Below are 18666 nucleotides of genomic sequence, written 5' to 3'. Positions count from 1 at the left end.
GGTCTGTATGCAGGAGTTTCAGATCTGAGGGGTTTGGCTTGTCAGAGAATATATCTAATGTAGCATACAATATTGAGACCTACAAACATATGGCTTTCCTTTCATGTAATTCACCCTCATGCTGTCCATGCCTCCGAAGAAGAGCTCGCATGCTTCTGCATTACAGCTCGGCCCCCGATAAGAAGAGAAAGAATGCTGCTCCTTTGTTGGTGGAGTCTCCCAGATATACCACATAGCAAAGGCAATCATCTGGTCTTCCTCTTTCTCTATATCAGTATCGATGACTTTAGCCCATCGACAGGCCGCATCCTTCCGGAGATCGGCGATGAGATCCGCGACTCTTGTTGAGGACTCAGAACTTCTCCCTCCTGGAAACAACACTGCACCTACTGGACTCGGGCCATAGGCAACGGACTCAATGGCCGCAGCTCTATGAGCATCGGCTTCGGTAGCTGGCAAGACTTCGAGAGGCATGATACACAGTTGGCGATGGTGGGAAACAATCACCCTCATAGGCACAAGGCGTTACTACCTTATATAAATGCCGGCCTCGTCGCGTACTACATCTTACATGGGTTTACGACTTCACGTCAATCTTCGGCGAGCCTGAATAGGCATGTCGTTGATGAGCTCATGCTCCGCTGTCGGCTGGGACGGGATCTGGGGTATAGGCTATAGCGGGACAATATGTACTGACGAGACCCTAGTAGGGTAACGAAGAGTATCCCGACGAACAGCGCCAGAATCGCATCAAAGAAGAGACAAACTCTTGCGAAGTGAAATCTTAGCTGAGAACTTGTTCTAAGTCCAGCTTTAGATTACATCCTCTTCGCTTCATCTTCAGACAGGAGTGATTAATGACTGGTCAAGATGGAAGCCTCGAGCTGCCGAGGCCGGTTTAAACCGTTATCGATACTCGGATAATCCAACAGCCGCCACCGAAAAATTCACTCGTTGCGCGATTCAAGGCCCGGCTGGCCGCAACCTTTTACGGCGGCCTCACATTTTTCAATTCCAAACCTCGCCGTCATCAGCCTCGTCCTCGAGCCCTCGCCCTCCCCCACCATCACCTCTTTAATACACATAATCAGCCATGGATCACGGACGAGACCCCTGCCCTTGGGTCATTCTCAATGACTTTGGTGGTGCCTTTTGTATGGGCGTAAGTTTAGCCCTTCATGCCATGGACGATCGATTACAGCGACAATTGCGATGAGCGTAAACCGGGACGCAGCTAACATTTGCCTCACTAGGCTATTGGCGGTACTATCTGGCACGGAATCAAGGGCTTCCGTAACTCTCCCTATGGCGAGCGACGCATTGGCGCCATCACAGCCATCAAGATGCGCGCCCCAGTTCTCGGTGGTAACTTTGGTGTCTGGGGTGGCCTCTTCTCAACGTTCGACTGCGCTGTGAAGGGTGTTCGCCAGAAGGAGGATCCTTACAACGCTATTATTGCTGGTTTCTTCACTGGTGGTTCTCTCGCTATTCGAGGTGGCTACAAGGCCGCCCGAAACGGTGCCATCGGCTGTGCTGTTCTTCTTGCCGTCATCGAGGGTGTCGGTATTGGTTTCTCCAAGATGCTTGCTGGTAGCACCAAGTTAGAAGCTCCTCAGCCTCCACCCCAGGAGGCTACTCTGTGAGCCAGCGTCTGACGAAACGAAATACTATGATCTATTAATGACGATCGAACACCCTTCGACTTCCCCCACTCTCAACTCCACCACGACGACCAACAAATTCTCCGGGTCGGGCTTTCGAAGAGCCATGCCCCTTGTATTTTAAGCACCAATATCACCATCACCACGAACAAAAATCTGGCAGACGTTTTAATCCTTTCAATTCGCATCGGGTCGGCGTTCCATGTATAATAGAACAAGATATCGGAAGGGTTTCGGGAAGGTGGAATCTGGTTTAGCGATGGAGTTGCCACACTTCTTGCGAATACAGACTAACTTATGTCTGATGAGGAAAAAGAGAGCGACTGTGTATGAAACCAAGCGACGGAGAGAGGCTTGGGAGTGCACGCGGATCCACAGGTCCAAGAGATATAGGAATCGGAAATTCCTGCTGCAGATATTTATGCTGCGTTTATTTATCGCGGATTGGGTACAGAACGAATATAAATGACATTCCTGTTCACTCTATGGGCACTCATTGCTTTCGCTTGTCTATAGGTCGCTCGACGGCTCATTGCTGAAGATGCTCATTTGGGGCTTTCCCTCGTCATCAATCCAAGCTCGGAACATGCCTCCGCAATTGAAATCCATTAGGACTTCAGACCGAGTCTCGATGATTTGACCATGCGAATCACGAACGACAACACTCTCGATGCCAATGATGCCGCCTTCACCCTCACCTGTCCGGCGCCATCTATCACCCGCACTTCTTTCCAGCTCTCCGCCTGGGCCTGCAATATGGGTTACAGCCTTGGAACCTGACTCTGGTTTCCACCTCGCCATAGCTGCAAGGGTTCGTAGCGCATTTGTCCTCAGGAAGGAATCGCCGTTGCCAGTTCCAGAGCCACCAATGGATCTCGTGGTTAAGACTCGTTTACCTCTGAGCTTGAGGGGAGTATACATCACAGGAGTCGGAAAGCAGTCTGCCAATGTTCCTCCCAGGACGTCGCTGAGCACCAGTGAGGGGCCCGACTCGGTCATGTCATTCTTCAAGCGATCCCACGTGGACAACCCGGTCGGATCACCGTCCTCGGTCCATTCCTCTGCCCAGAAGCCTGACCCAATTGTAGGCGTGTCACCAATCCGACCAGTGAGTTTGTTAGTCAAACCTCCTGTACTGGTTGCGGCGCAGATAACACCATCTTGATCAAGCGCTACTGCTCCGCATGTCCCTTGAGGTAGATACTCAGTCGCACTCCAGGTTGCTTGCCCCTGACCTTTCTTCTCTCTATCAAGAGCCCTGATATGCTCATCCCAACGACGTTGGGTGAAGAAGTAACTAGGGTCGACAAGTTCTAGTCCGTACTGTTGCGCGAGTTGCTCGGCGGCCTTTCCATAGAGCTGTGTATGTCCCTGTGCGGATGGGACATCAAGATCGCCTGAGTTGACTCCTCGAGGATTCGCCTCCAGATCGTCTTCACCATGTTCCAGCATTGCCCGGGCTAGGAGGATGGGATTCTTCACATGGCGGAGACCCATGACACCGACACCTCGCTTCTTATAACCACGAGATACCATGACTGAGGCCTCTAGTTCAATAACTCCATCGCGAGTGAACACGGCGCCGTGTCCGCTGTTGAATAGGGGATTGTTCTCCAGAAGATGGACTGCATAGGTTGCAACATCTAAAGCTGAAGGGAGCTTCTTGGATGACTTCTCTGAGACTACCTCATGACTTCTCATGTACTGGTCCGTTCTGGTGATCTAAACGACCAGTTAGATACTTGAGAATACGGGGCTACCGTGGTTGAACTCACAATATCAATAAGAGCTTTACGATAAGCCCGGAACTGTTCCGGCGGGTACGTATCGCGCTGGATATTACCTGCGCCTCCGTGAATGACCAGACGAGGCTTTAGTCTTGGTGTTGTTTGCTCTTGAACTCTGTACTCCATCTTTGGTGGTCATAACCAAGTTGTTGGAACTTAGAAACCAAGATAGTGAAATGTCAAGGGACGGACAATCTCCCCTCACTGATTGCTAAAGATGAGCATTGCGACATATACGGAGCCCCACTCGTGATCAAGCCCAAGATGGACTTATCCAGACAATAAGAGGAGTTGACATATTTTGAGAATAACATTGCCGCCTTTTCATTTAAAACATTATAGATAAGAGTTTCCAAGGGCATACGCCCATAATATTATACATGAATATTTCTTTAATCAACTCCCAGGGTTTGACACGAGTTTCACGCTAATACCATGCAAATGCGTCAACATTCGTAGGCTCTTTTTCAATCATATCGGAGTTAAATATCCAAGATCATAAAACCCAATGGCAAGCAAACAGGAATTGCGATGTTATGCCTGAGCCAGTACAATAGATGACTTAACTGCTCTGTCTATATCCTTTGGTCGTAAGCCTGGCGTGCGACCTAAACAGACTGCCTTGCTTGTCATTTCTATACTTCATTAGTTACAGGCTTCATAACACAAGTTGAAGGAACTCACCTGCTACTAGTCGATTCACATCCATCGTCACTTTTGTCTTCATCCAACTGGTATCTGTGGCCCAATCTCGAGGGAAATATGATGAATCCATGAGAGATCCCATCCCTGCACCAAACTGCCCAGGATCGGTTGCCTCAACTGTTGGCATAATGTTGACGAAGTCTACGCCCATTGCAGGTGCCATGAGAGAAGCTTGTGCCATTGACGCTGTGGTGGTAGCGAGGGTGGCAGGTATCGTACTTTGCCACATACTCGATATGTCACTTGTGGCTTGCTGAGACGGCATATAATGCGTCTGGCTTGACGCAGGGGGTTGCTGCGTTCCGAAGAAGCTGCTGCTCGTTCCTAAGCCCGAAAGGTCTGGAGTTTCGTCAAACGAGCCCATATCAATTTCAGCATCAACAAAATCCACGTTAGCAGGTATCACGATACCCCGTTGACGTAGATATGTTTCCACCTCATCTGCATCAAAGAAGTCCCCTTCAAATCCCTGGTACATCATTCGCATGCGTTTGTCGACGTGGTCACCTTTGGTCGCTTCAACGTCTTGGTTAAAAGGGCCCATTGAAAACCCAGTCATCTCCTGTGGCTTCAGATGCTGTGCCAACCCTTGATTTCCTAACGGTATCGCGTTCCCATTGGCTCCTGTTGCTGTATCTACTCCGGCATCTCCATTGTTTGGGAAGAAAGTCCCAGCACCACCCAGGTTTGTGAAAGGGTACCTCCAGACAAACATTGATTCCTGGCTCACTCTGGCCAATGTGCTAGATATGCGGCGAATGATAGACTCCCTGGGTTCGAATAGTAGGCAAAATCCAAAGACCTCAGCATATCGATGAGGAGGTGGATTGGCCATCGATGCCAACCTCAGACCAGCCTCCAAAGTTGCTCTCTGAAGGCGGCGACCAAAACTCCGTTCTTGGGGCGCATATGTGGCTGGCGAATGGACATTGGGAAAGGGTGATTGAAGGAAAGGATTTTGCTCGAAACTGATTGTCGTTTGCGTGTCGTAAACAGGGAAACTTGCATTATCTGTAGTTGGCATTGTGATAATTTCGTAAGGCAGGTTCAAGGGAGGCGTAGCCTGTTGCCGTATAGTGGGATCCGGTCTTCGTGGAGTAGACAGGCTCTTCTCTTGAGGAGCGCTAAAACCAGGTGGGTTCTGTAACATGAATTCACCACTAGTGCTGGAGTCGGAGCTAGATGGGTGCCGTCCTGGGGGCTGTGACACAACTTGCTCTTGTGCTTGCGCAGAGGCTGGAGTATCTTCGATGCCATCGCGGTTTGAATCATCGGCGGATTTCCTTGTGAGTGAGAGAAACTTGCGGGTTGTATCATTGAGACGTCTTGCAACTTCAGGTGCACCTTCCAGCATTCCCTGGGAAAGAACAAAGTCAAAAAAGTTCATGAACTCTTTGCTCATGTTTTCATTGGCATCTTCAAGATCCTTGACTTTGTCCTCAAGGGTCGTAATGGCAGTATCCTTGCGATTACGATAGGCTCTTTGAGCCAGTCGAATCTGCGTTCGACGACGCTGTGAAGATTGTCAATCAGAATGAGATCAGGCTGAGTGAAGGGTTTGACTCATCGACTGAACTCACATCTTGAGCCGTCTCATCTCTGGTGTCAAGGCGTGGACGGCCTCTTGATCGCTTCTTATTCCGTTCCTCTTCGTTTTCCTCAGAAGCCTTAGATCGCTTCCGCGTTGACAGCGACTCAGGAGCGGTCTGAGGTTCTTCAAGCATGGTGATTGCTTGTTAAGTGAGGGCGTTGTGACCTAAAGTGGAGGGTGTACTGAACGATGAAGTCCGTGGAGGAGAGCCTCAGGGACACGGTCAATATAGATCATGTGATAATCAGCTGTAGTCACAAGCGTTTCGAGTTTATGAGTCTATTGGTATGTGTTAAGAGTAACTGCCGGGACAACGACTGTATGGCTCGTTGAAGCCGGATGAAAATCGGAGCTCCGCCGATTGTGCTCCGTATGCCGGGGTGGGGATCTGCGGAGGGTACGGAGGGTACGGAGCAAAGGCGAGGATGATACCTAGATGAAGGCGGAATGATAGAGGCAGAGACGTGAGATGACGTTGGGGTTGGGGTTGGTGGTGAAGGGGAAAGAGGGCTGTGCATCGGCTAGGATCTCAAATGCCGATCGATGTCTGCTTATCGACTAGCGTCAGAAATTTGATGATCAATCAAGATAGGCACTACCTTACGGAGTACATTCAGGAACAGGAAACCCAGGCTTTGAAACTGCTCGTTGTCCTTATCGGGATATCTTGCAATTGCTTGTGTTGAGAGTGCAAGTATTTCAATGTTACGCAAGTCATTGTTGACTGTTCTACCCTCCCAAAACCATCTATGAGATGCAGATATCTATATGCACCAAGACATCAAGCATGAGAGGGGCTTGGCCATTGCTCAGCCTTAAATGGTTAGTGGGTTCCAGCGGATCGGAGCGACGTTTGACCCACTGAAAAGGCAGTGTCCAAAGCGGGGGATGAATTTGGGCGGGACCAAAAGTTGATATGTAAATGCAAGACAGAGAGACAGCAAACCATTGCTTGAACCAACTGTTTCCAGCCTAAGGCGTGCAGCAGGATCAAAGTAAACCAAGATGTCTTCGCTCGTCCACTTATGCATATATAATATTCCCACAGAAGAAGTTTGCGTACAATCGATCCAACTAGCAGCTGTTCAACCCTCAAAGACCTCCTGCTTCAGGGTAGTCCTAAATGGGTCAGCTTTGCGCTGGACGCACTTAGGTAGGCCACCAAAATGTCACTGCCACTTTTGCGACAGGGGCCTGGAACTCCTACCCACCCACAAACGACTTCATTATTCTGTCGTTTCATAACCTCTTCATTCATTCATCCTCACGCCAACATCTTCAGCACATGCGCCTGGTTTACTCTCTTTGCTCCAGAAAAATCAAATCCGTCAATCGTTGTTGACCCTATAACTAACAAAGACATCGGGCTTTGTTACACTATGGCTTCTATTTTACTTTGACGGCGCTATCATTTCGCGAAGTACCACCGCACCCCCGACAACGTCTGCTTTACCTTGAGCGCCCCTCAGCATGGGCGACTGGGCCCGGGGATGGACCAGAGTCGGACAAACAGGTCCGACCCAGCACTATGGTCGTGTATGGGAGGCCGAGCGCGAGCTCCAGGAGCTTAGCATTATAGAAAGCTGGAATGATGATGATAATTGGCCCGGCATGTAAGCTATTCATAAACGATGAGCTGCACACACCTTTGATGCTGACATTGGCTGCGCAGAAACAAACCGCTCTTCAATGGCCCCGATGCGAAGCGCTTTGATACAAAACTTGCTAAACTTGAAGATTTGGGATATGGCGCATTCGGTCGCGTTGAGAAGGTCTCGTACGGGTCTGTCTGTCTTGCCCGTAAAAGGATCCCACGCCGACGCGGATTTACTATCGACGATCTGCGCAAGGAGAGCTTGACTATGCAGAAACTCGACCATCGCCATGTCGTCAAATTGGTTGCCACATACGCACCTCGAACCCACGAATTATGCCTGCTCATCTGGCCTGCTGCCGTCTGTAATTTGAGCACTCTCCTCGAAGACTTGGAATACCTACGCATGGGAGAAGGAGATCGTGAAGATATCCTCGAGAGGCTAGATGCCTTAGACATCAAGGATTTAAGTGCCATAGAGCAATCATCTGAAGACCAGCTTCTTCACTCAACAACAAAATGCCCACTCGAATTCTTGCGCAATACAATAGGTTGCATTGCCCGCGCATTGGCCTATTGCCACCAGAATGATGTAAGGCATCTCGACATCAAGCCATCTAATATACTGCTCAAGGCAGACCGAGTCTACCTTGCTGATTTTGGCGTCTCGAGAGATGTTAGTGGACAGGATCAAACTATGACAGAGGGAGTACCGGGGACTGAGAGATGGCGAGCCCCCGAATTGTATGCCAACAACGGTTCCAGCATGCAGTTGTCAGATATCTACTCACTTGGTTTAGTGTTTCTAAATATTGCAACCGTTCTGTATAATGTTCGGTTAGCCGAGTTTGACGAAGCGTTAAGATACCCATCTAGGAATACTCAGGAAGAACAGCTTCGTGAGCGAGAGCAAAAGCTGAATGCTCATTTGGAAAAGCTTACCTCTCATGCCTTGGTCACTCCCCCTTTTATGTTTACCTACGAGGGCCAAGAAACAGTTCGTCCCCGGCCAGTTGTCAACTTGATTGCTCGAATGATCACGCCAAACCCCAAAAACCGATTACACGCATACAAAATTGATGACAAACTTTCCATGCTCGGAGGAATTCATCAAATTTATCATGGAGAGTGTTGTAAAAGGCCAATCTCGTGGGTCGAAGACAAGTGGGACAAGAAGCTCACGGCATTGACGAGCCTTCGGAAAGAAAACGATCGCTTGAAACAAAAGGTTGCTGAGCTCGAAGGACGAGACAGAACATACGAGTCTCGAGTCCAGCGCGAGGTTGATGAACATAAACAGGCTGTGGTCATGCTTCAAAAGAAGCTAAAGGATATGGAGGATAGGTGTCATACGTTAGAGGCAGATAATGCCAAAAGGAGGAGTAGCACGAGTAAGCCTCCGAGCAAAATGGCGATGCCGCGACCCTATCGAAGCAGCACAACGAATCTTGAATATGGGCCTGGGCTTGAATCGTCACCAAAATCGAAGTCAACACCGGTTACGCCAGCGGCAAGGCCATCCTTTCAGCCGTGGTCTCGGTCTTATCAACGTCTCCCTCCAGAACAGAGAGCCTCACCACTACAACGACAGGCTGTCTCACCGCGACCCCCGAATGACATAACCCCCAGAGGTTCAATCGAATTCCCGACCTCGAGATCGCCAAGTTTCACCAATATTTCGGGTTATACTTTGCGCTCGCGTGGATCTGGCTCGAAGCTCCCCTTGCCGGTTACACCGTCTCGAAGTGAAACGCCGAATCTCAATCGTGACCAAAGCCTCACGGATAGCAGCATGTCCTCATCAGTATTCTCTCGACACAGCATCGAGACAAATCCAACACCTCTGCAAAGCAGCCCAGCCCTGGACCGCAACCCGCTTCCTATGGACTCTGCAAAAGGACCTCAATGGGGCCAATTGTCCAGACAGCCCGATCAACCCGATGCGAGAGCGGTGACCCCTGAACCCCGGCCAGTGCCGTCAGAGCCGAGCAGCCCTGCCTTCTCAATGCCATTTTCTACTATGTCATCCCCGAGAACTCTTCGGTCCGACCTCGCAAGCATCGACGGCGATCAGACACGCCGACCATCTGTGCCCTCACTCCAATCGTTAAAGAGCTGGGCTGAAGTCGCAAACGAGGGGAAAAAGACGCTGAAGATGATTACTCGACCACGCGCGCATTCGAATAGGTCTAATAGACAGCTGGAGGCAGAATCTGTCTCAGAACATGTATCATGACAGGACGACGACATTGATGAATGATGTGGATGTTTTGGGCATACGATTTTGGGAATTTTGTGCATTTCAAGTTACGATCTACACAGCATTTGCAGCCAAAAGTTGAATACAAAGGGTATCATATCCCATCTACCTCTAATATTGTACATGTCTATGTCCTTTCCAATTCCACTATAAATGACAGAACCTGGGTATAATTGAAGAAGATTACCGACCCTTCTATTGGCCACCTCTTCGCATGGTCGCAATTTGACTGAAGAATTGAGCTTCTTTATCAGATTCCACCGCTCCTAACAGAGAATTCTCTTTCTTGGCCAGCCCTTGCCTCTTTGCCCACGAGACACGTCTACCACTGTTGTCCACACTGACTCCATACTTCCTGGCATATTCATCTTCCAACCTTTGTGCCCTTGCGACCCATTGTTCAGACAAGAACGGGTCTTCAAATGAATTGTTTTTCGTTCGTTCCATTTCGGCCTGCTTTTGGCGATATTCTGTTAGGATTGTATCCAAAGTCTCCTTTGCTACTTTAGGATCAGTTGGCTTCGAGCCGCTCTTCCTTTCTTCCTTGGCCAGTGCAAGTTCTTGTTCAATAAGACTGCTCACTGCTTTAGCGCGAGCCGTCTGGTCGTTTGTGATCTTCATTAGTTTTTGGTCCAACCAAGCTTTTGTCAGAGTCGCAGTGAAGTGATATGAAGCTAGTGGCCCATCCCGTACAACTTCATCCCCAAAGCCTTCCTTAAGTAGCAATTTGTCCATCATGGCGTCCCAACGATCGTCTAATTGAGCCCTCGGCATATCATTATTGGAAACTCTCAGAAGAGTTCTAACAGACCGTCGAAATATGGCTGTCTTTCTACTAATTGCCCGCGAGAACACCCTCGGCTGTGGTTTCTTAATTCGAACGAACGACAGCAACTCAGCAGTGTTACCAGTAACTGGCACCTTCCTCTCGCCTACAAATGCTGTTTTTGGAAGAGGGCGGATAGATGGTTCGTACTTAACAGGCTCATTAGGGGCAGAGACTTTGGTGAAGAGTGGAGGATTGAGCCGTTGCTTCGAACGGGGTGGCTTTTTGTAGGAGGGGGCTTCTAGACGCGATAGATTGGCCGTCAAGTTGCGTTTGCGAAGATGTCGAAGTATCTCAGAGTGCTCGGGCGACTTTGTATCTCGTCCTTTCGTTAATAAAGTAAGAAACTGAACAGAGTATTAGACCGTGTAGACCGAATCCTGTCCAAACCTCAAACCTTGTATCCTGCAGCCATTGAGTCGTAAAGAAGCCTGAAGCTGGTGAGTGGCTTATTTTTGGCGAATCTCTCTCTCACTATTCTTGTCAAAGGGTGTTTGCGTCCACCAGAATGGAGATGAGGTGGTAAGGGCACATTGGATGCTGTTTTCAAGAGTGCTCGATAGAGTGCCAATGCGGCGACTCTATGCCGCGAACTGCGCGACGCGACAAAGTGTTGGCGAATCATGTCGACTGCGGTTTGTGTGGGTATGTGCACATGGAGATTACCGGTATAATTGAAGCATATTGGTGTTGATGCATGCGATTAAATGGTGGTGAAGGCTTGAACATAGTGGGGGAATTTTACAGGTTAGCGGCTCGATGACTAAGAACTACCCCGGATTTTGAAGATCTATGGGAGTTCAAACGGCCATCAGGAAGGGACTATTCCCGATGTATCTGTGTGAATGCCGAATTTAAGGCACTCGGGATTAAAATATGGCAATTTGCAGTCCTCACTTCGGAACTCGTCACCTCAGCTGTTCTACCCACAGATAATGTGTGTGCTTCTTTGAGCTGGCAATCCAGATCAGAGAAGAATGCGATGCGTACAGCCCCCAGGGGGATCAAATGTAAAATCGGTACTTCTGACTAAGGATTTTTATAGCCAATTTTAACTGATCTGCTTGTAGATTAGTCCAGTATTATCTCTATAGATATACTGAATATATGATATCTTATTGGTGTTATTAATTCTGTTGTGGTAAGAAATACCTAAAAAATCGCGGAAATGCACATTTGATACCCCTGCGGACTGTACTGGAAGTTGCTAAGATAAGGTATCTTGTTAACTAACCTTCGCGTATCGTGTTAGCCAAGTGTTAGCCAAGGTCACAATGCTATTGGTCGGCAATTTATCCCCCATCTTCAGGACTTGATATCAATGGCAAGAAGCGACGATGCTCAGCAAACAAGTACATTTTGTTGTTGATAAACTTGCTCGGAAATTCAAAGGACAGCCGACAACTTTAGGGAACCTTTACGTATGCATTCTAACATCGACAAATGCTAGAATAAGGGGCCGAAACTCAAATCTGGGTTGGAGTCCTGATTCTGATGGCGTTCAGGCTTTTCGTGTCTTTGGCATATATTCAGTTATTAAGGTTTGGCGTTCGTCGCCAGTTTACGAAAGCTAGATGACACCCATTCAAACAATTCATGCCACATCATGGCACATATAAGTAGCCTAATACGAGCTAAAGTATGAGTAGGGCTGCATTTGCTGACTGGAGGGTTGAGCCGCATGTTACGAACCATCCTATCAGAACAGCATGATTTGAGCAGCTGACGATGTTTTCAAGCTTGAAATGCAAATCTCAGTTCATGGCTGCCCATCCTTGTCCCGAGGCTCCCGTGAAGATGATCACTAACCCACACCGGCGAGCTGATCAATATTTTCGTAGTCTCGATAATCAGTACCGAGACATCCGAAACGTCTGGACGGATCGGACAAGCAAAAATTGCCGATTTCCGAGACGTTGCCCAGCATTGATTGATCTGAGATATGCAGCCGCGCGCTTGAATGATGGATCGGGGCAAGGGATCCGTCAGAAAATTTGTGATAAGTGAGATGGTTTTGAGTTTGTGGTGTTTCAGTAAGCTATCATCACACTGACGTTGGACTGGACGTGGCGAAGTACCTGTACCTTGAGGACGAGAATAGGGTTTTAAATGCCAGGGTACGATATTGGGCCGTTGAATTGCATGAACTTGCAATAAAAAGACTATTCTGTGATGAGTGAAGAATAATACCTTGAGGTGTATTCGATTTGCTCTACGCCTCATGCCAGCCATCGGCATTCAAGACCATTCAGGATCTCCTTTGCTCCAGGGATTTAGCGGCGAGGAGATGCTGGATGCACCAGTTACGATTTTGCCAGTTATTTCATAACGCCAGTCTTCCGTGTAGCCGGTTAGAACGTGGGCTCTGTTGATGATTGACGAAAGGGTGCTGAGACTAGGAAAGGAATAAAAGTAGTTTCAGAAACCATGGATAGGTACTACGTACCTACGTAGATGAGAGACTCAACAACAATGAACATCTCACATCTCAACTATTCGCTTGAGCAACATATGACCCAAAATCACATAATATAGGATAATATAATGCTCGTGAAGAAGGGCCAACACGGGTTTGTGGGATAACTGACAGTTATTGCCGTGAGGAGCCGATTGTGTTCATAGAAGACGCCAATGATATGAATTAGCGAGTGCTGGAGATGCCAATTTGGCCGAAACAGATGTTTTAATGCTTGAAACATGCTGCTATTGCGACCAGATGATGCTGGGAGATTTCGCATGCGAAGATGACTTTTAGGTGGTGTGAGGCTACAAAGAATTAACGATAGCTTCAACCAGTACCCCAACAAAAGCGCAATAACACGATAAAGCAGACCATCAAAACGACGTTCATAGTTGTTGTCATTTAGCAATTGGCTCGTTTCACTGACAGACAGGCGGTCTAGGATTCTGAGTTGGCGATATGTATGTACATGCATGCATGCACGATCTCATCCTTGTCGTTGCCTGCATGCGAAAGCTTAGGTCTGATATACAACTACTCGACCGCTGTTGAAGAGATTGATGCGTGATCTGCCTTGAACCCGTAACTGAAGACGTGTTTACGAAGAATAGTGGGCGCAAGAACTGCTACGATACGCAAACTTCGTAATGATTGATGTCCGGTATGGAATTGCGGCTTTGTCCATGGAACCTGTTTCAAGGCTTGAACTCAGACTGAGGCTCTTACATGATCGCGGCATCCAAAATGAGCGACGCACCCCGCTCTGTGCCCAAACAGTTGCCATAAATGCCGATGCTGACCAGTAGCAAGTGATTCCGTAACCCCGCGGAGCAGTTGACTTTGGGCCGATACGACGTTGATACTATGTATGGACCGATGGATGTGTCTAAATCGCGGCTGAGAACCGTCGAAACTTCATAGTCTTTGACCGCAACACCGCAATCAGAAGAGTGGACCGGCCACTAAGGGTGACGAGAAGTCAGACAGACATCCACCCCATCACTCCCGGTTCTACGGGAGAAATTATGCTAAACCGTTATGGACAGCAAACAAATGGCGAGGCACGAGGGCAGCCTTAATAACAGGAACAGCACTAAAGTTAGGAGGAGCTCACGAGTCTGAATCATGTTGTTTGCATGTCTCATTTAACTCGATTGGCTTACCAGCCCTTCTCGTGTTCGGGTTGGCGTCCATCTATTTCCCAGCTCGGACCAATCTGGTACGGGAGGTGCCGCAGCTTGCATTGACTTGACTGAAAGCCCTGGCCGTGGTGAGGTAGGGCAACCTCACCTCATAAGACATCTCATTCCAGTGTTGCGAGATATCGATTTGATCCCCTGATCCTCCCAGAGCTTGTTTACCAGAATTGACTGGGCTGAACTTAGCGGACACCGACATGCATGCCTCCCATCAGTCGCATGAGGTTTTTGGAGGATGGATGCATCGGGCGCGTCCATGGATTAGTGACCCGCTCCCCCACCTCACTAATATCAAGGATGAGCTGGAAGACACGGGAGAAGGAAGAAGGAAAAGTGAAGAAAAATTCATCCCGTGCTTTTCAAGGTCAAGGCTGGCTCTAGCACTTGGGGCCGCTAACATTAAAAAAAAAAAAAAAGGATTAAAGCCAGAGCATGGACTGACAGAGCAGGGTATCTGCCAGCCTCTTCTCAACAACTGATGAATGTTTCTGCTATTGCCCTCCCCCGTCGACATTATTCGATCTTGATCCCTCGATACTCACAGAAGCTGTCTGGCCCTGCTTCCTCGATCGGAGAGACTAAGATCGCTTGCTAGAAAGGAGACCTCGATTTGGTGACACAGAGTTGACTGGCACACGACATCGACGTAATAGGGGAATATAAGTCAAACAAAACAGTAACCGCACTGCGATCGATCATCAGGACTGGTTACTAGAAAAGGAAATATCCTGGGGAACCAGCCAGCTGGTCCAACGCTCAAAGCCCAAAGTACCGGTACACAAACAAAAAGCAAAACCGCCAGAGACATGTCGAGCCAATAAAGTAAACAGGGACGACGGACAGCCACCAGTAACAGCTTGAGCCTTTGGGGTCACCACCTGGACCTCTAATTAATATCCAACCCGCCGATCCCAGGGCGGCCTCACTCATTCATCTTACCACCCTTTTACTTTCTCTAGCTCCTCCTTTCCTTTCCCTTTCTTTTCTCGTTCTGTTTCCCTTTGTCTTTCTCTTTTCTATTTCCCAGCCTTGCAAATAATTCACTTCACCTTTTGGGCCTTTAGCCGCCAGACTCAACACTTTTCGATGCTGCGCATGCACTAATACGTAAGTCGACACTCGCTTCTTCTGTCCCCTGTTTTTCGCGTGTCTGCGGCATGTTGCTCCCGGCGCCGCTCTTTCTACCCCTGGCCCTTCTATTGATTAGCGGATGGAGTCTTGCGGCATCGTTGAGCAGACTTGAGCAGTGCCTGAGCGGCTTGACCGCCCTATCCCTGGCTCTGAGGCGGATTCCATTGACGCCTTCTTGACGGCCATGTCATGACGGTCCAGGCAAGCCACTGCTTACCCCAGCTCGACCCCTGGATCTGCCCATCATCACGTCTGCTTCTGATATACACCCGAGTACTCCGTATCTTCCACCGCTTCGAGTCCTTGACCGTATAATCTTCACCTTACCCATGGGCCCATAACGCCTTACAGCTAGCTTCCCGCTGCTCAAAACATTTTCGCTTTTCGTCCGTCTTTTACGGTGACCGCTTTATTCAGAACTGACTTTAATACTTGACAGACCCCACGCGATCAGTTCATACCTACACAGAGTTGCGCGCGGTCTCTTATGATACCATCTTTCTTCCTATCCACCGTACTAAACAGGGCTACACCTCCCCTGACGATATTGGGCCAACCTCTTGTCTCTTGTCACCTTACCCAACATCTCGTCATCTGCCAGTTCGTGTATTGTCCAAGTGCTGGCTTCCACGGCGGGTCGACCATTTCCGTATCATCCCATCTCGCTCATCCTGGTCCCATCGGACCACATCTTCCCCGGCTTAACATCCCGCCAGATCGGTTACTTTATTGCTCGATCACGCCCTGTGCTTTAGCTGCGTATTCGGCTCTGAAAACCACTGAAACACATATCATAACTTGACCTGCCTCACTTGGTGGTCTTGGTATTTGTTTACATTCGCCATCAATCTTCACTCAGCCATATTTGACGTCAGAGCTGATCCTCTGTCTAATATCAACGATATCTTGGATTGAGCTGCTGCATGAGCTCGACCCGAACTTGGCTTGGCTATCATGTTTCTGCATGCTGGTGCTAGCCTTCACGGCCACGAGTACTCGACAAATCGACAGACACAAGCGCCCCAAGGAGCATTGCCCTTCCTCCGATCAGCGCTTCGACGCCGGTCAGATGCTGATAAAACAACAAGGCCATTATCAGCAGACGTCACTTCCTTAACACAACCCCGACCAATGTCATACCATGAGAAACTCCCGCCTGTGACTACAGTGACGCCTGTGCGACGGACCTCTCGCCCTAGGCCCAAGTCAGAGTACATGCCTCGGCGAGATCTGTCGGTTCGCTTTCGTGAACCGGAGACTGATGACGACTTGCCTCCGTCAGAGGTTCAGAGCGAAGACGAAGGCTCTGCTGCCTGCTCAGATATAAGTGACCTAAGCGATTCATCCACGGCACCTCGAAGAAGGAGAAGGAAGCGCACCTTCAGAAAATCTACACAATTTCTCCTCGCACACCCAGCACCTAGACCAGGAGCCAGACAACGCCGATTGGTTCATCGCCCACGACTGCTCCTTCAATTACAAGAAGTCGGCGAGAAGCGCCCAATACCCGCATTTGATGTAGTACCGTCCAGCCTCATTACAGGCTCGCAGATTGTAGCTCGTATGGCCAAGCGTTGCCCTCGCCTGTTCCATACAAAGCCAACCCTAGGCATAAATGATCTTCTTATTGTTCGCAGTGAGGACTATGGCACCCCCGCATCGCCAGCATCTCTCGATACCGAAGACTCCCTTGACCAAAGGGATGTCGTTGCAGTTATTAGCCCACTTCCCCAAATGGGTGACGAGTCCGCTGAAATCGTGATGGAAGATGGATCGACCTGGGAGTCAAGTTTGATGGCTAATGGATCATATGAGTTCATTGGAGTTGACGAACGAGGACGAATCAGTACGGCGCGATGGGTCAAGAAGACTTCAACGCCAACATCCCCCATGCCTAAGAATACTGGAGAACAAACACCACCACCGAGCCCATTACCTGCGGAAGTCAAGTGGACATTCAGTATGATACACCCCGACACAAGGCGGCACCCAATCATGGGTTCCCTCATGTCAAATACGCTGGACGTCTTTGACACTTATAATACCATGTCGACCTCAAGCGGTCGTTATCCTCCAACTCGAAACACACCACTAGATTCTAAGCTTGCCAGCGACTGGGTCGTCTCGAACCCACCTGAAATTCAGTCACGATTGACGAAAGTGGTCCCAGAAGACATCAAACTTCTGATGGTTGCAACTGCATCGTGGGTCAACATTAGACAAAGTGGATTGCCTGGATCGGGTATCTGCAGGACACCATCGACGTTGCAAAAACGCACACTTAGTAACTGTGGTGGTCCGCAGAGAGCGCAGACATTCCCTGCTCGCCCAAGCCTATCCCTTGTTAATCCTTCACATCAACTACCACATGTCAACATGAGTCCGGCAAGTAGTTCTTTGGACAGTTGCACATCGGACATGCCCGCACGTCGAAGGTCGGTGTCCTACAATGCCGGGTTTGTCAAGCGGTTTGTGACGCCGCGTGTCAGCGAGGATGGAAGACCTCCGCTAGAGACCCTCGATATCAAGTCAGACAGGCCACCGACAAGACGTGTGAGCATTAGTGTGAGGAATTTCGCAGACAAGATTTTCCGCCGGAGAAGCAACTCCCATGCGCAGGCTGAAGATATATATGGACACAAGTTCGAATATTGATACATCGATAGTGATGATTGTAATATAAATATACCTTGTCCTAAAAGGGACTTATTATCTTCGCACATAGCATGTTCATGGTTTTTGAAAGAACTAATCTTCTCTGCATAAAACTGGCGACTCAGTTGGTGACAACGGCGGGCACTTCGAGCCGGAACCACGGCGAAGTGGAGCCTTTCCTCCTCCGGATTGGCACATCTTCACGGACGGAGGACCCTTCCAGATGGTGGGGCACTTGATAATGCTGACCGGATTGAGTGTATGATTACCATAGGGGAATGCTGGGTCAAAGATCGGGGGGCCTTTGACCGTGAGCTAAGTAGGATGTATAGTTCTATTCCTCTAACTATTGTGTAATGTAGTATTCTGTCCTGACTAGGTAGTGAATGCTTACGGATGTAGCAGGCAGTAATAGGGAAACGCAATCATAAGCAGTGTGATGGTTGACACGCAAGGCGGGAGCTTCAAGCTGGCTTAGGCAAAGGAAGCTTGCGTGTTTGACGCGGTAAATTCGGACTCCTTCGGACGACCGGTGGCGATGCTTTTGGATGTCATGCCTATGGATCAGTTGGCCATTTCTGAGAAATGAAGAGTAAGCATGTTGTTCAGGCCGTGTTGCATGATTTCCTATTAGAGCCTTTAGCATTGAGGTGGAAGACAACGTTGTCCCGCTGCCTTGGGTATCCCGTCTTCGTTTTGACTGGGATGGAAACTGATTGGATGAATGTGTTTGAATAGAAGGGACGAGAACACAAACCTAAAGGTACTCAGCTTGGTCCATAGTACTCGGGGAGAA

The 18666-nt window shown here is 49.0% G+C and overlaps 5 protein-coding genes across 5 annotated transcripts; 3 read left to right on the top strand and 2 right to left on the bottom strand.

Annotated features, from left to right (window-relative positions):
- Positions 1-1093: 1093 nt before the first annotated feature.
- Positions 1094-1643, top strand: TIM17 (translocase of the inner membrane; the record flags this gene model as incomplete). Its single annotated transcript, XM_044822010.1, has 2 exons — positions 1094-1162; positions 1254-1643. The coding sequence occupies 2 exons, from the start codon at positions 1094-1096 to the stop codon at positions 1641-1643; spliced, it is 459 nt and encodes a 152-aa protein (XP_044683343.1).
- Positions 1644-2171: 528 nt separating this feature from the next.
- J7337_004314 (uncharacterized protein) lies at positions 2172-5877 on the bottom strand (the record flags this gene model as incomplete). Its single annotated transcript, XM_044822009.1, has 4 exons — positions 2172-3383; positions 3437-3532; positions 4116-5666; positions 5734-5877. 4 exons carry the CDS (start codon positions 5875-5877, stop codon positions 2172-2174), a joined length of 3003 nt encoding a protein of 1000 aa, XP_044683342.1.
- A 1337-nt stretch (positions 5878-7214) lies between these two features.
- Positions 7215-8960, top strand: J7337_004313 (uncharacterized protein; the record flags this gene model as incomplete). Its single annotated transcript, XM_044822008.1, has 3 exons — positions 7215-7357; positions 7417-8729; positions 8776-8960. The coding sequence occupies 3 exons, from the start codon at positions 7215-7217 to the stop codon at positions 8958-8960; spliced, it is 1641 nt and encodes a 546-aa protein (XP_044683341.1).
- Positions 8961-9793: 833 nt separating this feature from the next.
- Positions 9794-10333, bottom strand: J7337_004312 (uncharacterized protein; the record flags this gene model as incomplete). The annotated part of the gene is made up of 2 exons (XM_044822007.1): positions 9794-10213; positions 10292-10333. 2 exons carry the CDS (start codon positions 10331-10333, stop codon positions 9794-9796), a joined length of 462 nt encoding a protein of 153 aa, XP_044683340.1.
- Positions 10334-16169: 5836 nt separating this feature from the next.
- J7337_004311 (uncharacterized protein) lies at positions 16170-17870 on the top strand (the record flags this gene model as incomplete). The annotated part of the gene is made up of 1 exon (XM_044822006.1): positions 16170-17870. The coding sequence occupies one exon, from the start codon at positions 16170-16172 to the stop codon at positions 17868-17870; it is 1701 nt and encodes a 566-aa protein (XP_044683339.1).
- Positions 17871-18666: the final 796 nt, after the last annotated feature.

Source organism: Fusarium musae, chromosome 3 (genome assembly GCF_019915245.1).
Source record: "Fusarium musae strain F31 chromosome 3, whole genome shotgun sequence".
Taxonomy (NCBI): domain Eukaryota; kingdom Fungi; phylum Ascomycota; class Sordariomycetes; order Hypocreales; family Nectriaceae; genus Fusarium; species Fusarium musae.
This window is presented reverse-complemented; position numbering and strand designations above follow the sequence as displayed.